Source organism: Melopsittacus undulatus, chromosome 5 (assembly GCF_012275295.1).
Source record: "Melopsittacus undulatus isolate bMelUnd1 chromosome 5, bMelUnd1.mat.Z, whole genome shotgun sequence".
NCBI lineage: Eukaryota > Metazoa > Chordata > Aves > Psittaciformes > Psittaculidae > Melopsittacus > Melopsittacus undulatus.
In genome coordinates, this window is record NC_047531.1 from 46,696,341 (window position 1) to 46,715,391 (window position 19,051).

Consider the following 19,051-nt stretch of genomic DNA (forward strand, 5'->3'; position numbering starts at 1 on the left):
TAAATTATTTCATTCTTCCCCCCCCCAAAAAAAAATAAACCATTTTTAATAGCAACTGCTAGAATAATCTCATAGGTAACTTTATTTGTTGAAGAATCTGATACAGTAATTTCTTGTTGGTTCTATTTGGCAATGAGGTGTCAGAAAGCAGAAGATAGGGGAGAATAACTTGTTATTTGAACAGGCATCACACAGATTTCCTCAGAATGCAGAAATAAGTAGTCTGTACAATTACCAAAAGGTCTAAGAGGAACACCACAGGTGTACTAGGTTTGATTCACAGAATTCAGAATAGTGGTCAATGGAAAGAAGAAAGCTAAGGTGGGTTGCAATTTCTTCACTGAAATATGAAGAAGTTTTCTTGATGCTTCCAAAATTAACCCTGAATGCCCAGTCAGGCTTCCACGTGACAGGAGTGATTACCCATTCCTAAGCACTGGCACACAAATCTGCATACCAGCAAGTGAAGTGAAAGTTACGGCAAGCTAGAAAAAAAGGTTACGAAGACATTCTGGACAATTCATCAGCTCTATGAGCGAGAACAGAGATTAGAATAGAGCCTGGGGCTCAGGACACTAAACCTCTATTGCAGCCTAACATTCACATGCTCTGTGAATATGGCCAGTGATTTTATGTTTCCCTTCCTCACTTTCTCTGGTCTTTCTGTAGATGTCTCTATTACAGAAGAGTCATAAAAAGCTGAAGAAGCTAACTAAGTACAGATTTTACATTGAAAGGTAATATATTACTAAAAATTGCTCTTTTCAAGATCACTTCAAAGACTTGTTGAAGGAAACTGCCTGCAGAGAGGGATTACAGAAGGACTGTACAGCTACTTACTGGAACATCTCTATACAGCACTTATGTTTCTCTTACTATTTGAGTAGTACCTATTTCTGGACTAGTGTTGTAAACACCCAAGTCATCTTTGTGAGTGATGTGCAACTTCCAAGGGAAGAAATGCTTCTCAGATGGCCTGCTCCTGCTTTGAGACACCATGAGTTCAATATCCTGATCGGAGAGCAACCGAATCAGATCACCATCAAGGTCCCGGTAATTCAAAACAATGTCATCTCGGTCAAACTCCTGCCTGGTGAAAAAGAAATTGATTGATCCCCAGAAATCAAGAAATGCCTGGGAAATCTACATAATAAACAACATACTGGCAACCTAATTCATTCTGCTAAAAGCCACACAGAGCCTTGGGTATCTTGTCATTCTTGGTACAGGTAGTACTAGAAAACATTCATACAGCCTCATTCATGCTGTGCGGTGTTTAAGAAATGTAACAGAACCAAGAACCATTTCCAGTAACACCACATGCATGGTGCAATTAATCTGTGAGTTCGATAAAATTCCTGTGTGTAATAGTTGACTATAGTTACTAAACACTTTTGCCTACTTATGAACTTCTACCCGGCATAACTGAGTTAGAAGTGTGTGGCATTCCATAAATACTTACAACCCCAAGGCAGACCAGTGTCTGCACAGATAGCCCTAGGCCAGGTTGAAGTACAACTTCTTTAGGACACTTGAAAAGTCTTGCCCACCCAAAATATGGTGATGAGTAAGTAGCATGTAGGAAATCTTGGACTGGAAGGAACTTGACAGATGTTTAAATGCTATCATATATACAACTAACTTCTTGCATTGTACCTCATCAATTCCATGAGATCTCTGAATGATGGAATACTGCTCAGATCTTCTTCCACTGAGATATCCCTGTAACAAGACCAAATCTATTCATTACATATCGTGAAAAGAGAATTGATGTAATTTCTTCAGCAGTAAACTGGAAAACTATCTTTTTATTACCTAATAGTGCTCATAGTCTCATCATGGTAATAACAGCGAATTTTATTAACTGTGTCTTCCTGCTGTGGTAAATCTTTTATGATCTTCACAAAAGCACGGGGGAAAATCCCAGTGGCATCACCAGCTGTTCCCTGGAATGATAGGTAGTATTGGAACAAAGAAAACCGTGCCATTTTGGCCACATACGATAAATTCTGGAATCCAGTTAATTTCCATTGAAACAACAGGAAGATTTTTTCCTACTATAATCAAGAAAAAAAAAAGAAGGGCTATGGAAGTGACCTGATGGCATCCCTACAGAAAGATTCTACAATTGTTTAGTCAAATAGAAGGTGGGGGTGTGAAACAGTGTGTAAAAAATTGAAGTCAGATGGTTACCAAGGAAGGCTGTGGTATTCAAGCAAGCAGAAAGATCATATCAGCAAACACACAGTATGTTCTCATCATCCTTTTTCAGAAGACTGTTGCATTGCCCAAGTTCTCTGTAATCAGACTGATGTGCATTGTGGTATGAAGCATGAAGTATACTGCAACTCACCCTCAGGCAAGAAACCAATTAAACACTGAAACAGAGTTTTCATCTCCTTTTTGTGGCCTTTTTGTGTTCTAATAATTTCCAAGGAATTTAAAAACATTCCAGCAGAAGCAAATGCAAATAAAAACTGAAGCCTAGAGGGCAGAAAATTTGTAAGCTAAATACAACCAAGGAAGGAAATAATTTCAAATTTGGAGTCAAGGATTCATTCTTAACAGTAAGACCTGATTATGGTACAGTTTTTCCTTGAAAGGAGGAGGCAGGACCCAAGGACTATCCAAGCCCTTTCTACTCATATATTTCAAGGTATGCTGATAATTCAGTGCCGCTACTGCAGTCTCACCTCCAACCAGTCTTTGTTTACTCTGCTGAGTAGATAGATCAAGTCTCCCTTCTTGAAGCTGAGTTCCAGTTTACTGGTTCCAGAAAAATCAAAGAGTGCCTATGGAAAGCAATAACACTGGAATTATTAATTCACAGAATTACAAAAATGAATCATTCTTTCTGTTCTGTTCTTGAGGTGAGACCATAAAGCAGCACGATAGTATGCACTTTGTCATCACAGATGAATTTCTGAGGTAAGGTATATGACTGTAATATGGCTGTAGCCTGCAGTTCTTGTAATTTCTTCTACTCAGCACACACAAAAATGCTTTGAAGAAGTAATGAAAGCACTAGGATAAACATGGCACTGAGAGAGCTACATACTCGGATTCTTAAAGTGGCAGGACACTGAGCACCAGAGAAATAAATATAAAGAAGTTGAAAACACTTAAGAGCATTTAAATCAACATAGCTGAAGACAACTGACAAAAGAGCAAGTCAACAGTGCTGAAGACAACTGAGAACCTGAAAACTTGAAAACATGAGAATTAGAAACATCTATTATTTCTGGTTGCAGTTTTACAGCTTTCAGATTTGCTGCCAAATATCACACAAAAAAATCTGCAGAAGTGTTGTGGTGTTGTGTCCTAATTTAAGAGTAACTAAGAGTTGGTTTTACATCCAGCTTTCAGGCTTGTATGCTGAACCAGGAGATCTGGGGGAGGCTGGGAAACTGACTTGCCCCCTTTAGGGAAAAAAATAGAAAAAGGAGGTAAGCACATGCTACCAAACTAAGAGGCTCTTCTTGAATAATCCCAAGTCATGAAAAATGCATATCTCCCCCCTTGTCCTTAGAGAACACAGTAGCCATTAAAATGCTCATAAAGGAGCAAAAATGACAAGGAGTCTGTGTTGAGATGGTTCTTTTGGGCTTGTTACTGCCAAGAGTTTTAAGAAAAAAGACAATAACTGCTGTTGTGCCAGGAGTTCATATATCTACTTAATAGCACTTTCAGAAGCCTTTTTCCATCTATTGAAAAGTTTTGGTAAGCATATTCAATATTAACATATTAACATATAAAACCTAAGAGATATGACTGATCCAAGACCTGCCATACTCAGTGTATGACAAGAAAACCAAACCCAACAACTCTCAAACCACTTGCATGGTTTGTTTTTTTTTTTTAATCTGATAAGGCAAAGGCACATGTTCCAAGAAGCAAGAATATGCTCAGACAAGTACTGGTTACAAAGTAGTTTCACATGCTTAATACCATGACAACACGCAGCCAAAGACAAGGGTATAGGCACTTTTCAGTAGAACACTTCTGTTACAGAAGATACTAAGATGCTTCACCTGCAAAGCTTTTAAACACAATCTGAAGTCAACAAGACTGAAGCTTATGCTTGTTTTAAATTGAATTTATAGGTATCGGTATTTCTATGTGAACCACTTGCCAGTAAGGTGTATATGTCTCTCAGTTTTGAACCTCTTGTCATTCTAACTTCACTATGGACCTTCTTATCACTCAGGTAAGGAGGAACAGAGCACTTTGTTCCATGCTTTGTTTCATCCCCTGTTGTGAAAATCAATTGTTTCCCTGTGTCACTTTCACTTTCCATTTTTTCCCCAGGCTTTAATTAGAAAAGGGAACTTGATCGATAAGATACCACAGTAAAACAGAGTTTAATCTTCTGTCCAGTGGTAAATTGTGGAGCACTCACCTCAGCCCGTGGAGCTGCCATGCGATCAAAAATAGGCACTTGAGGCGAAACGCTTTTACTGCAAAGAAAGGAGACAACAGGGAAGTAAATATGGCTTTCTAGTCATCAAAAATACTACATGGTCAGTAGTGCAGTGTCTGCATTTTCATTATTTAAGAGGCAGGCAAGCCTTAGATCACTGGAGAAACTGCATGAGAATCTGTGTGCAGCGCTGAAGTAAACAAATACGGGTGCAACAACACTGCCCTAGTTCTCTCAGTTTCAGTGCAGAGCAACAGCAACCTAATGATGTCTGCTGCTGAGAACAGATGGAATTTCCAGTACAGTCAGTACCCTGGACCTCTGTTCTACAGCACTGCTCAGCCCCCCTACTCTGCCTTATAGGCATCCCTGTTTCTAGCATTTATGGCATTCTGTTCAATCTCTGCCATCATGCAAACATCCAGGAATGCATACACTCATGCAGTTTTTGCGCTGTTTAAGTGTAAAGGAAGCTGGACAACTTTGCTATGTTGAAAGGAAAACTAATTTGGCTGAATGGTAATGATGTCTACTTAGCAGTTCTCCTAAGGGGTGTCAATGCTGCTATGTAGGACAGGCCCCTGTTTCATTTAGTGTCTGAACCAGATCTCGCTGAACCCAGTGTCAAAATTCACATTGACTTCAGTGGTGCAAGCCTATGTCCATAAGCTTGGCCTGTATATTCTGTACATTACAATAGATATTACCAGTAAAGAATTAGCAACTGATAGAGCTGAGCAGCATTTTTTTACAGGCAAGCTATGCGCTCATTTTGGAATTTTCCTTTACTGCAAAGTACTGCATCCACTTTAAACACTTGAGGTTACTGAAAACAAGAAATACCCTGTGTTCACTCCAGCACAGAGATCCCCATATCAGAACTTCATGGGAAACACAGTGGTGACTCTCATCTCTCTCATCCCCCCCAAGACTGGGCAGCATCTCTTACGTCAAGCAATGCTGAAAAAACATGTCAATCACTTACATTCGGCGTGTCCGTGGGCGAAGCCGCCTCAGTCTGTGAGGCACCTGTTCACTATCAAAGGTTGAGTGGTAGAAGAACAGCCGTACTTCTTCATCCATCAACACCCAAACGGGTAGGCAGAGTAGGTTCTGTGCCAAGAGCAAGTAGGAAGCAGAATGTAACAGTGGGGGAGACCAATTCTCTATTCACTTACATGTGACAAATATGCCTTTCTGACCTACAGGATCATGAAAGATATTAATTACTGCCAGAAATCTCCCTCCTCTCCCTTCTCACGCAGCAGGATGTGGCTGAACTGCTGACAATTTCTCCTGTATACTCCTGGAGTTGGCCAGCCTATTGGTTCACTCTTTTTGTGCCTGATTTACTGCAGAAGGAGTAAATTGCTCTTATGTTTCCTTCAGAACATGAATGACTGTGGAAAGAAGGCAAGTGCTGGAAGACTTGGCCAGTGCTTAAGACTTTTACTGATTTAAAGTCAGGTCTTCAGTCAACCTGAACACAAAGAATTTCTCTCCACAATGTTGTTACTGGCTGTGCCTTCACTGTACAGTAGGTACACCCAGCAGCCCAAGCCACTCTCTGAGTCCGTTAGGTGCACATACTAACTCCACATTCACACAATACATAGAGATTCACCATTTCCTCATATGTCCTTGGGTTTCAGTTTGTTTGTTGTTTTTTGTTTGTTTGTGTGGGTCTTGTTTGTTTGTTTGGGCAGAGGGGAGTGTTATAGGGATGTGTACCTATATATGAAGGCAAGGAGTGAGCCTTTAAACTGCATACTCCAGCAGATCCTGCAATCTGAACAGTCTGGGGAATAAGACTGCAAGCTTTCCTGCCGTATGGATGCTATATCTTCAGGAAAGGCAATACAGAGAGAAGCAGACACCTAGCAGATACCTAAGATACAATACTGTCTCTTAGCTGATTTCAGGGATTAAGTATCTGCAGCACTCAGTACAATCTCTATGTTAAGATGAAGTCTTACCTTCATGTAGGCATTTAGGATAGGAATCCTATTCTCAGCAATTTCCTTTTTGGCCCCAACATAAACTTTTCCTGGAAAATATAAAACCTATGACAGTTATTGAAAAAAAAAAAAAAAAACAAACCAAAACCATTTGTCTGAGGCTGTCAGAGAGATGAAGCAATGAGGAGAAAGTAGGATCTCCAGGAAAATACATATTTTCTAGAGGATTTTAGGTTTCTAAATGAATTTTACTACAAGTAGAGGGACTGCAAATAGACTTCTCCAGCACCCACAGCTGGGAACTTGTTCCTTGTCACAACTACTTCTCTACAATGTGCTCCTCTTTAGAACAACCTAGGGCTGATAAAGCTGCTAATCATGCACAGATTTGGTGCTGACAGCTTACCTGGCAGTATGGGGAGTGTGCAGGTAAACGGGCTATTTTTGCTTTCTGCTCCATACTTCTCCTCTAGTTTGGTGTGAAGAGCATAGAACTGACGATAGCGTCGGAAAATCAGGTATCTGCCACCACCTTTAACCTTTACTTCAATGACAAACAGCTGAAACAGAGAAAGGGAATTCAGGCTAATGTTCATACTTATAAGTAATTAGCAAATTAAAGAGAAGCATACAATAGCAACATAAGATCAGTGCTCCAGTAGTGGAAATATTGTCTCAGGGGCAGAGTGCAAAGCAAGCCGTTAAGTATTAAGCAGACTTAAGTATCAGAAAATAACAAGTTAGCACCAAACAGTGTGGTGTATGTGAGCATTCCCATGGATCATGTCCCTGTGACTGCTTTCTGTTACATAATCTTAAATGGAAACCTGAATGACAAGATGATGCTTTATGCTTACACACCTTCCCACAGTGACAAACAAAACATATTAGGGAGGTAAATACAGACATTTTACATCAGGATGCTTTGGGCACCTAAATCAATAGACAATGTAAGTGAATTGATTTTCAGAAAGGAAGGCTTCCTTTTTCATAATTCCTCTTGACTTCAAAGCACACAGTTTCAGAAAATACAGCCTGACCTTCTCCAACCACTGTCTTATCTCTTGCCAAAATTGCTTTGCTCTGAAGAAGCCCAGGATTTCCATACACTGACCTCTGAGTCACATTGCAGCCAGATCCTTCAGAAAACATAAAGACAGAGCAGCCAAGCATCACTACATTCCAGAATAAAACATGCATACTGCAGTTGGAAGGTTTTATGAGCAATGTCTCCAGCAAAAGCAGCATACCCTGCAGAAGTCAGACTGAGCTGGTCTTATCAAAAACCCCTCTTCAGAAAATCTCCGAGCGCTTTTCCCTACTGTTCTCCTCCTGTGTGCTTTTTCATCACTTACTAATATGCCACATTCTGCAGAGATGAAAGCATCCTAACTTACCAGTACCATAGGATAATGAAAACAAGACCTTCCCTTCTACCCTCTTTGAATTCCTTTCTCTCTATCTTCACAAAAGGTACAGCACTCTAACAGGAAATGAATCATAAATTAGGTAAGAATGTAGAAAACAAGCAATGTTAGAGGATACCCTGCTCTCATTTCACCCAGACAATAAGTTTTTAGACTAAATCTGTAATAGGCTAACCTCCATGCCAGAAAAAAAGAAACACTAAGAAGTTCTCCACACATAACTATCCATGCCAAAGAGCAACTACACCAGATTAATTGCATTTTGCTTCCCACAACCAAACCAGACACAGATGAGGACATACAGAGACAGAATATATCTTCCTTCTTACATAATAATTAGAAAAACCTTTCTTCTCTTCAATATCTGCAATGTTAGCTGAAACAGGTACATCATCTGGAAGCTGGTCAAAGTCACTGTGAAGCAAGAGCAAAATATTTAGGTTACTCATTCTGACATTAGCCTCTGGATGTCTCTATGCCATACAAAGCAAAGATAGCTAAGCATCGTCACATTGTCTAGTGTCAAACCCAAAAGATAGAAACCTGTAGTGTCATTCTCTTCCTTTGGAGGTCTGATCTTGAGATGTCAAGTTTCTGTACTTTCAGCATAAGTCACAGAATCACAGAATGGTTTGGGTTGGAATGTACCTTAAAGATCATGCAATTCCAATCCTGTGTCATGAGCAGGGACAACTCCCACTAGACCAAGTTGCTCCAAGCCCCATCCAACCTGGCCAGTGGCCACTGTGAAGATTCATCAAGCCTGAAAAGCATCCCGATTGTTCCTAGGCTTGCTGGAGTAGCAGGACTACAAAAGAAACTTTAGAGCTGGTAAGATTTTCCTGAGAAATGTGATCAGCCATAGATGCATTCTTAATCATTCCTTCAGCATCACGTAGATTTAGAATAATAACTCTGCAGCAGTACCTCTTATTTTACAGAGATCATTATATCCATGATTTATGCTGTTATTATTACAGCAGCAAATAGAAAACAGTTCTGAGAAAAGAGTTCATTGCGCTAGGTGCTGTAGAAACTGACAGCACAAAGCTAAATCCTAAAAACCTTACACTTTGTGTGTAAGATGCATACAGTGTGCCTTATACACATAAGAAACAAGGGAAGGATAAGCACAAACAGAAAAAAGGCAAAGAAACAAAGAGATAGTATTGCACTATATCATAACCAGTGCTGCCTGCACCAGCTATCAAAATGTCAAGTTTTCCTGCAAACATCACAGTAAAGCAGACTCTTAAAGAGGCTTTGAAAAATGAATGGGTAGCCTAGCAGGGAGACTTCCTAGTCACAGCAGATAGCATTAAACAAGCACAAAGATACTTGTTTGAAAATGTCAAAAATGCTCAAAAGAACACATGATAGGTTAGAATAAGCTTTGCAAATTCTAGAAAGTACTAAATTTGAAGTAGGACTTGAAGCAGATCCCTGCAAGAATACCTAAAGAGCAGCCATATGACCACACTTTCATGTTCCTTGTCCATACTGTCCACACAATAAAACAGCATGGCTTGGCAGATGCTTTTTCCTCTGGGACCTTCCCCGTGGTACAATACTTTTGACAAACAGAAGACAAATTCACTTCTGTTTCAGCCTTACAGCTCAATGTTCTTAGAGTGGTATTATATTATCACATAAGTAAAAAGGATTAAGAACAAGGACAAAAGGATAATGAATGAGGTAGAGAGAAAAACTTTAAAAAGGATCATCTAAAAAATGCCAAGCTGACATAACATTAAATATTCTGATAATGCAAAAAACACCATGATTGGCTCGGTTTATTCTGCTAGGAGAATATCCCAAGCAGGGGCTTCCACACTATGTAGCCTGTCTGGAAGGCTGAAGTAATGATGCAGTCTTGCAGTAGTTTGCTGTACAAGGAAAATGACATTAATTGGCACCACCCACAACACCATAAATACTACCACTTACTGTGAAGAGGGATGTGGTTATGGAGATCAAGAGGTATAATTAGTCATATCACAAACGCTCATATCACAAATCCCAGTAAAAGGGAAACTGTTTACAGCTGGAAAGAGGACAATGACCCACTACTCTACTATCCTACATGATGAATATTCCCCACAGAAAGAAAGTTGATTCCACCTTAAGGAAATGTCTGCTCTACACTGAGCAGTGTAGTAGTATGGAAGCTACGATAACAAGAAGTCTTTTAGAACTGTAGAAGAAGCTTGCATGCAAATTAAATGAACAGATCATAGCAGTTACATGGAGGTTTGTGGGGAGGTGGAAGAAGGGAGAGACATATTACCTCTTTTCTCGCAGCTGTCGGGGAAGAGACATGGTTTTCAGCTTCTTAAATCCAGATGGCTAAGCCTTGTTCCTCCACTTCCTTGGCAGTTCTTGGTTGAACAGGATGAACAAAGAAATCCTCCCTGTGTGAATCAGGCCACTGCAAGGCCTCAGAGGTCTTTTATTAAAGTTTCACTGTCAGACGATTTCTTACGTACTTCCTCACCCCTACCAGATTGAGGAAGTACAAGAGAGAAAACAGTTATAAAGAAAGACTGTTTTGTGATGTCTGTAATGTATTGAAACTGCCATGGTTGAGAAACCAAAAACCCAACAAAAAGCAGAAACGATGAGCAACATATTCCATTGTCCACATCTTCACCAACATATTTTCCTCCGTGGAAAGCCAATGAGTGGGTTCAACAAATTCTATTTTGCCCCTGCTAAAATGTACGCATATTCACCTCTACATTAATCTTTCTAAACTGGGATGAATACTTCTGCTTTAGTGATGGACTTGGCAGTCCTGGGATAAGGGCTGGACTTGATGATCTTAAAGGTCTTTTCCAACCTAGTTGAGTCTACAGTTCTATGATCCTTTCTTAAGGCTATGTGATTCCTGAGAATCCGCTTTTCCACGGACCAAGAGCCAGGAGGTGGAGCTAAAGAATAAATTTTAAAGTGGAAGCAGAAAGCATGGCCAGGAAATGCAGCCTTGTCAAACGCATAGGTACCAGAGTATCAGGCACAGGAGACTAGGAAACTAGCTTTGAAGGATGGACCAATGCAAGTAAGACATAAGTCCTTGGAAGAGCAGTCACCTTTTCAGCTTCATGTGCTTGAAACAATCCACATTTGCCAGCTACAAAGAATGCATAATGGCTCTTCCAAAGGCAACCCTGACTGCCCTGCCTTGTACACAAAGGGTAGTGATACAGTATTTGTATAACATCAGCTCACAGTCTTTCAAGAAGAAAGTGAAAGGAAGAAAGTGACAATGAACTATTATTTCCTTACACTGCAGATAGGTTGCAGCAGAGCCTATCTGCCTTAGTCAAAAGCTGTCATGTGTAGTACCTTTGCCTCTCCATTTCAGTCTTCAATTCTCTTTCATTTTCATGTTCAATACATATTTGGTTCTTTCACCACCTTCTGCTGTTTAGCACAAAAATTCTCATCTGAATGGAGCAAAAGTCAACCAGCATCCTTTAAAATAAAACTCTATTTACCACTGTAATCATCAGCCTCGAGGGTAGGCTGCATTGCACTGCATTTTAATTAAGTAAATTCTTCACCCATCTCTTTCCTGTGGATAACAGAAGGCATCATCATAGAATTTGAGAGGGGATATAGTGTCTTTTGATCAGAAGGGAAAAAGAGAAGCTACAAAATTCTGAACTTTATTTTCTGAGTGATCTGCTACTCCATGCTGCCCACACAGACTTGACAGAGGAGTTGTAAGTGGCAGTGTTGGTTGTAAGTATTTCCCCAGACCTTCACACACTGCTGTGCATTCCACATTCTTGACTAGGCCTGCTAAATGTGCAGTCCTCATGTAACCTAAAGACAGGCTCATTATTCTTTCCTTTGCATCGAGAGAGACAATAAACAAGTTTTCCAGTTGCTATCCTCTCACTTTCTCCTAACATTCAGAAGGTAAAGGAGCAGATCACCTTGACCAGAACTCTTAATCACAAGATCCATATATATGAACTCATGAAAATTCAGAGGGGCCCTCCTGACACACACACATAAGATTGTGGGAAGCACAAGAACTGGACAAACTTTAATAAAGTAAAAGAGAAAGGCCAGAGGGGTGCTTTTAACATAACTGTTTATATTTGGTGCATATCATATTTTTGACAAGAAAATCATAAAAAGGATATTGTAATCTTTTCAAATCTCCTGGAGGATAACCTAGATACTGTGCAGGTACATCTTTTAAGAGACAGAGGATATGACACGATGCAAAAACATTTGCTCATTGTTTACCTGGAAATATGCATTTTCAAGAACAAGGTGACAACAACCTCACAGACAAATTGTCTATGCAACTGTTTTGCTGTAAACCAAGTAAAACAAATTGAAAGCAGCTCCTCAATTCCATTACTCTGTACTAGAGATTATTGCCAGTAATAATACTAATGTGCCAGAATAATGCTAACCCTGCTAAGGCTTAGACACTTCTAGAAAATTAAAAGTTTGGCTACACATGGTGCTGGGGCATTTGGTTTAAGTCATGCTTTGCCTCAAAAGGTTGGGAGAGATGACCCTTGAGGTCCCTTCCAACATGGTATTCTACGATTCTAAGGAAGTTTCTGATTCTGCAATATTTCCTTGCTCTGAACTAAACCAAAACCAAGACCAAGACCTTCCTTCCTGACAAAAACACTGATTCCTACCTCAGAATAGTGGATAACTGAAGGGTGAGAGGGCTCACCAAAGCTGCAAGAGACTAAGATTTAAAACACTGCTTTGCCATGTTCTTCTATTTGGGCTGAGAAAATGGCCTGAGCCTAATCAAACCCATCTTGTCTCTCTGCTCAAATAACTATTTTATTATAGACAGATATCTTTCCATTACAGAACTGATACAATAATGACAGTACCCATGTCAAGAGATATGACTGCATTAGGAAAGTATCCCATTTCATCAGCTGACAAGGTCAGTCCTCAGTTTTTAGAAAACCCATCCATACACCATGAGCGGCATGGTCATTATGGCACTATGCACCATTTATTCAATCAGCAAGAGAAAGCAGTGCATCCAGGTGTAAGAAATACTAACAAATTAATTAAAGGAGACTACTCAAAAAATTCTCAGATGATTGAATCATGACCATATGTTGACACCATTACGTACCTTTTTGCAGTTCACCGCCTACTATATTGTTTTGGCCATGTATGCCTGTGAGCTGTGAAATTGTGGCCTTCTGTTTAATGTGCATGTTGTTAGAAAATACTTGAACAAGGATACATAGCACCTTGGAAATCTGAGAGTATCAGCTATAACCAAACAGCCAGAGCAACCATGGAATTTTAATGAGAAAATGGAAATGTAGTCCCAAATCACAAAAGGAACATGAACCACTAATAAAAGTTAAATCAAAGAAACAGCAAAAAATCTCAGCTGAATCAATTCTGATGACAGCACTACATACCATGTTTACTAGGGTAGCAGCTGCTGTGTTATTTTGGCTGTGCACACTCTAGAATAATGGCTTCTCTCTAATGCACCTGATATTAGAAAAGTGCTGCATAGTTATGTTCAATCACCAGCCATAGGACAGATTGGTTTAGTGACAGGAAAAAGTGAACAAGAATAATATTCTTAAAAGGCTTCTGGTCTCATCACAGGTTAATGTGTAAAGGAAAATCATTTTAACAATGACTGCAAGGAAACTGAACATCAAACAGAAACACACACAGCAGAATTCACTTGCAAGATACTTTCATTCAACCTATTGTTTTTAAAGGATATATGGAATACTGGTTTCTGTAGCATTTACACCATTAGCAGTTGAGTGTCTTTTGTGGTTGCTTGAGACTGAGCTGCAACGGATAATACTGATTTGGGAAAAGTGATATGGGGCTATATCCATTTTCCATTCACATTATATACTTGTACAGATTTTGCTTTTATGGCTACCATCAGCTTTCCAAAATGCTTTTAGACACTTTTACAATATTTATGTTCAAATACAGTCATGTTTAAACTCATTATCATTATTATAATAGCACATGAAGAATAAATTACAGCTCTGTGAATTTTTTTACAAAAGTTACCTAAAATAAGCTACTATGTCTGCTCTGTAATCACTGGTGTGCTTTTGCAGGTAGTGCTACAAAATCCTTAGAAGGCAGTTGGTCCAGTGGTAAGCAAAGAGATCCTCTTTCTTCCATATATGCTTTCTGTACAGCTGAAAACAGACCTATCCCTCCCCTCCCACAGAAAGGCTCAAGATAATGGCTCAATCCATATTGGCTGAATGCATGGATACTCTCCCTGTCACACATGGTGCTGGGAGAAAAAAAAACAGCGAGTACTGATAAACATAACATGGGACTTTTCCTTTGATTTCAGTCTGGACACAGTTTTTGTGACTGGCTGTTTAGGGTGAAAATTAGCTAGTAGGCATTTGCAGAAGAAGACTGTGATCATGCCCTGCTGATGTAAACACAACTAAACAATCTGTCGTGGACTAAAGAAATGTAAAGGTCAGCATCTACCACAGTTCCTGACAGTGAAGCTGATGGTGTCATTTCCAGAATAAATTGCTACTCAAAATGAAACATCTTTACAGAACCAAATGTTAAAGGAACAGCAGCTTTTTTTGCTTAATGACATCCAACAGTATCACTCTGTGTTTTGTTAGTTCGTGATGCCATAGCCAGATCTCACTAGCTTTTCTTCTGCAGAGCAGTATCACAAGCAGTATTATGATCTTCTTCTCTGTGGAAAACAATTCTTCCTTTACACTAAACCTGCTTCCTTTAAAAATCTTTCTAAAGGAGACAGGATTTCTCTCTGATACAGTAAGATCACTTGAGATTGGAAGAGTTAGAGGAAGTCTTACCAGAACAGTAACTTCTCCTTGCTGAGCAATGGGACTTTTTGTTCTTGCAGAGCTCAGATGGATATTGATGCCTAAGACTAAGTGAGAAAAATGGAAGCTCAGAAACAGCAACAGAACATTCCTTCATCCAGATAGCATATAATTTCCAGAATAAAAGAGGCAAACAGGGAAGTAATAAGGCAAAACTTGCCACTGCTACTGTGTATGACAGATGTGGGCTGGAGGTGGACCCATATGTCAAAATCTGGTAACAGGCCATTACAGACAAAGAAGTAGGATAGCTCCACCTAAGAACTATGCATACAACCATGCTTCCAGAAGCTTAAAATCTAGTTTTAAGTGAATAGCAGTAGTGAACCTTTGTGGCAGGAGACTCTTTGTGTTTTAGTCTTTTAACCATCTTAAGAGACAAAAATCTGTCGGAGTTATCGCTATTCAAGACAAAGAAAATCCCACTTCATCTGTCTCACAAAGTTAAAAGACCTGTCAAAATTACTTAAAAAAAAAATTGCAGAACTTCCCCAAATCTCAGAAGAGGGTTGGAATTTGCTAGAATCTGCAGTGATATATTCAAACCATCTTACACCGTTCCTAATAGTTTAATTTCCCCATTCATTTGATGAAATCCTGGGAACAAATTCCTTTTACTTAAATTAGAAACTTCAGATAAGTGCCTTTAGTTAAGTGGAAGTTCTCTGAACAGACAATGAGGAAAGAAAGGCACCACTGGCCAGTAAAATGTACCTCAAGTGGGCCAACTCCTGCTCTGAAGGTTTTATCTGTCTCCTTGGAATAAACATAAATTATAAAGTAACTATATTTGCAATTTTGTCACTTAAGGTTCCTAGAGTTAAGGAAATAAATCTGTGCCTTAGTGTGGACCTAGTTAATACTGGTACAAAGGTACCTTCCCATTTGGGACTCAGCTATATTTGGATATGCACTTTTACACTGGTCTAATTGTCTTTACCCTAGGGGAGTTGTACTACTTAAGCTACACTGATATAGTCAAAGCAACACAATTTTCTGATCAGACATACCCAGCCTGTTCATTATACAGAGTTTACGGCTCATTTGCTCATGGTTCATAAACTGGGACAATATTCCCTAATAAAACTGGGGGGCAAGAGGCCTAGAGATTAGGATAGGCAGGCAAATGGCAAATACAGAGGCAGTAACTATCAACATGCTGTAATTTTCAAAGTATTCATCACAGCATATACTTACAGCTTGTCTCACCTGCTGCCTCACATACAGGCCGTTTATTACTTCAGCCTTTATTCCTTGAAAGATGAACTTGTGGAATGAGCCTACCAATTACCATACCAAAGAGCAACCTGATCCCAAGCCAGCTGCCAGTCTGTCCATTCAAGTGTGGAAGCCTGGAGTTTGTGTCTCCCATACCTCAGCAGGCGGAAGGCTGCCTTGTTATATGAAGCCGGGTCTAAATAAGAGACCTCACTATTATCTGCATTCAGTTCAGCCACTGGCTTCCTATGTGATTCCTCATGTCTCAGCTTTGCCACCCGTAAAATGGTGCAGATGGTAATACTTTTCTCATGGGGGGAGAGTGAGGAGGAAAATGATTAATAGAGATATAATTCTTCAGGAAAGTCAGGTGAAAAGTGAGAAACTCCAATAACCATTATCCTTAGCAACACACCTGCACTCAAAATCACCTACAGTGCAAGGTGAAAACAACACAGAAATGTAGCTCTTCAACAATGTGCCCGCAATGCTCTGATGCCCAGAGAAGAACTTATTCCCAAACCCTTAGAAAAGAATGCAGTTGCTAAACCGTCACATACATTAAACAGCAGTAGCAAATGGGTCTGCCCTACTACAGAAAAGAAGAAGGAAAAGAAACAAAATGAAAAACAGCTTTCTGCCCTAGGGCGCTATCCAACCTGGGAATACATTATCCTGCTTGAGGATTGCTTCAGTAATCTGAGCCAAACAAAGGTAATGGAGCACTTTGAAGTTGTGATTTCAAGAAATGAGTACATGGTGATGGCATCAGCTTAGGAAATTCCCTGTCCTCACATGCTCTTGCTCTTTCCTACCCCACAGGATGCCACATCTGAGGCTGTGCTGCAAAATACATCAGCTAACTAATCCAGCTGTAAATACTTTTTTTTTTAAGCCATGGATTGATTTCCCAGCCCAGCTCACAGGACAAACATCAACATGGAGAATAAATGGAGAGGAGTACATAAAAAGAGCATTGCCTGATAACTCTGTCTCATGAAAGCACTCTGACAACACAGTGAATGTATGTGTGTACATGTACATCCCCAAACAATTCAGGCAAGTGTACATTAATGTCTCTTGGCAATCCACCTCCACATACAGATGCTAATGCAGCCTCTCTGACACATATGCTTGAGGGCATTCTAACACCAGTGTGGCAAGGATTTTACTGCTTTTATGATGTAAGGAGCCAAAACACACCCTGAGACCATGTTGTTTTCTGCAATAGTTCTTCTGAATGAGCTAGCTGATAGTGAGAGAGTATCTGAAGAATCCAGTCCTTGAATAGATGCTTCTCTCTTGCTTTACTGCCTTTGCCCTGCTTGCCAGCACTTTATTTAGTTTTCCAGATTTCACTATAAACAACATGTATAAGCTGCTGCACGATCTGAATGTAGTGCCATCACAATGGGTTTCTCACCAGGAATCAGACCACCGGGAGGTGGAAAAGGCAGAAAACTCTATGTCAATAGCAATTCTTCATGAGTGAAAACTGATTTCCTTGTGAAAAGGCAAAATGTAAATCTCCAGAATAAAGGAAAAAGAGCCAGTGAAGGGAGGGGGAAAGAGAAGAAAGATCAAACATCCCATTACTAAGATACAGAATAACATCTATTTACTACCTAAAAAATCTTTGCTTCAAGCCAGAGGGTTATGTCTGCTGCAAAACAGTAAAAGGTAGAGGGGGATGGATGTCCTGTTCCAGTTCTTTCTGTTCCACCTCTCGCCTATGAGTTCTGCTGAATGTGACATTTTTCCCTGGCGTCTAATACACAGAACTCTGCTGCTAATTTTATGCACAGAGTTCTCATGCTGTGTAATTTGAGGCCAGAGACTCCTCCAACAGCCTGCCAGACAGAGAACACACCCTTCAACACTGCTTCTGCTGCAGAGAAATGGGGGAAGGGAGGAGGAAATGAGCCAAACAAGAAACGAGAAACAAGCTTCCAAACTCGTCCAAGATGTTTGGCTTAATCTTGGCTCTCAGATCTACCAGGGATCTATCTCCAGCACTCCCTGTCCTGTTTGTCAACAGAGAGATCAAATGGATTTGCCAGCATGTTTATTATATATAATATATGCCACTAACATGAGGATGGACAAGTAACCTTCAAAACCTGATCTGATTTAATCAAAAGATGATTCAACTGGAGGTATCCCCATTAAACGACTAGAAAAGCCTTTGTGGTGGGACACTCCTCTTTGTTTCCAGTTAGCTGGAGCAATTCTTGCTAAAGCCTTTCAGTGTAATCATCACTTCCCACAAGAGAAAAAGTACTGAATTAGGCCCATTTTTGATACTACTTACTTCTACCCTGATGTTTACAATGCCAGAAGGAGAACCTCATACCACTGTCTTCCTCCAGCTCCAAGTTTTCTTTCTCTTGACTGTATCAACCAATAGTGAGGGAACTGCAGGTGAAAAAGCAAAAAAGAAGCTTTGATAATAGAATTATACCAATAACTCCTCTTACTGCAAACAGTTTATGCCAGAACAAAATAAACCACACTGCCTAAAGACTTCTTGGGATGGTACAGCATCATCCTCACCAATACTTCTTCTCTTAGGATTATGTTGACCAGCAGTATTAAATACAGACTTGGTCTTAAAAAGAACCCACAATGGATACGTATATATCAGGCCTTGTTTTACAGCAAGTGCTGTTTTAGCCCACAGACCTAACTGGGGCTAAATAAAACCTCTCTTGAGAAGTTGAGGAGAACTAGACCTTCTACTGCTGTCTAGGTGCAACAGAACATCATGAGTTTTGGCATTCAGAGAACTTTCTTTGCAGCTACACTCATCATGAAATATGTGCCTATGCTGACAGAACAAGCCAAAGACTGGGAAGAATAAAGACCTCTCTATTATATAAGCTAATAGATCAGAGCCTTTTTTTTCCACTGCCAGACAGCATGGCTGCCAAGCACAACTATACTTGCAAATCCATGATACTTGCAATACAGCTGGCCAACCTTGCTTTTTCCTCTTCTGTCATTGTTTATGTCCTTTATTTCTCCTTTTACATGTCCTAGTATCTATGGTGTGGGACAAACAAAGTGGAATTAAAGAGGAGTCATAGCTAGACTCTTCTCCTAGGTGGACAATAAAATGACCATCACAAGTTGAAAAAAGGGAAAAATCCCACT

General features: G+C 39.9%; 1 protein-coding gene across 3 annotated transcripts; it reads right to left on the minus strand.

Moving 5' to 3' along the window:
- Positions 1 to 59: 59 nt before the first annotated feature.
- NCF4 (neutrophil cytosolic factor 4) lies at positions 60 to 10,295 on the minus strand. 3 transcript variants are annotated; one of them, XM_005150539.2, is made up of 10 exons: positions 10,093 to 10,295; positions 8,135 to 8,219; positions 6,785 to 6,938; positions 6,397 to 6,467; positions 5,406 to 5,533; positions 4,400 to 4,457; positions 2,694 to 2,792; positions 1,816 to 1,946; positions 1,657 to 1,722; positions 60 to 1,090 (listed from the first exon to the last, which is right to left on the minus strand). In XM_005150539.2, exons 1-10 carry the CDS (start codon positions 10,122 to 10,124, stop codon positions 862 to 864), a joined length of 1,053 nt encoding a protein of 350 aa, XP_005150596.1. In that variant the 5' UTR covers positions 10,125 to 10,295; the 3' UTR covers positions 60 to 861. The 3 variants fall into 3 exon arrangements, with proteins under 3 accessions (XP_005150596.1, XP_030905923.1, XP_030905924.1); XM_031050064.1 differs by having other exon boundaries at positions 946 to 1,086; XM_031050063.1 differs by lacking the exon at positions 2,694 to 2,792.
- Positions 10,296 to 19,051: the final 8,756 nt, after the last annotated feature.

Excerpts from the sequence above, each read along its gene's own strand:
- NCF4 (XM_005150539.2), bottom strand. The coding sequence starts at position 10,124 with ATGTCTCTTCCCCGACAGCTGCGAGAAAAGAG. Across the intron at positions 2,793-4,399 it reads TGGCAGCTCCACGGGCTGAG|GCACTCTTTGATTTTTCTGG; the intron begins GTGAGTGCTCCA and ends TGCTTTCCATAG. Across the intron at positions 1,947-2,693 it reads TAAACAAAGACTGGTTGGAG|GGAACAGCTGGTGATGCCAC; the intron begins GTGAGACTGCAG and ends CTATCATTCCAG.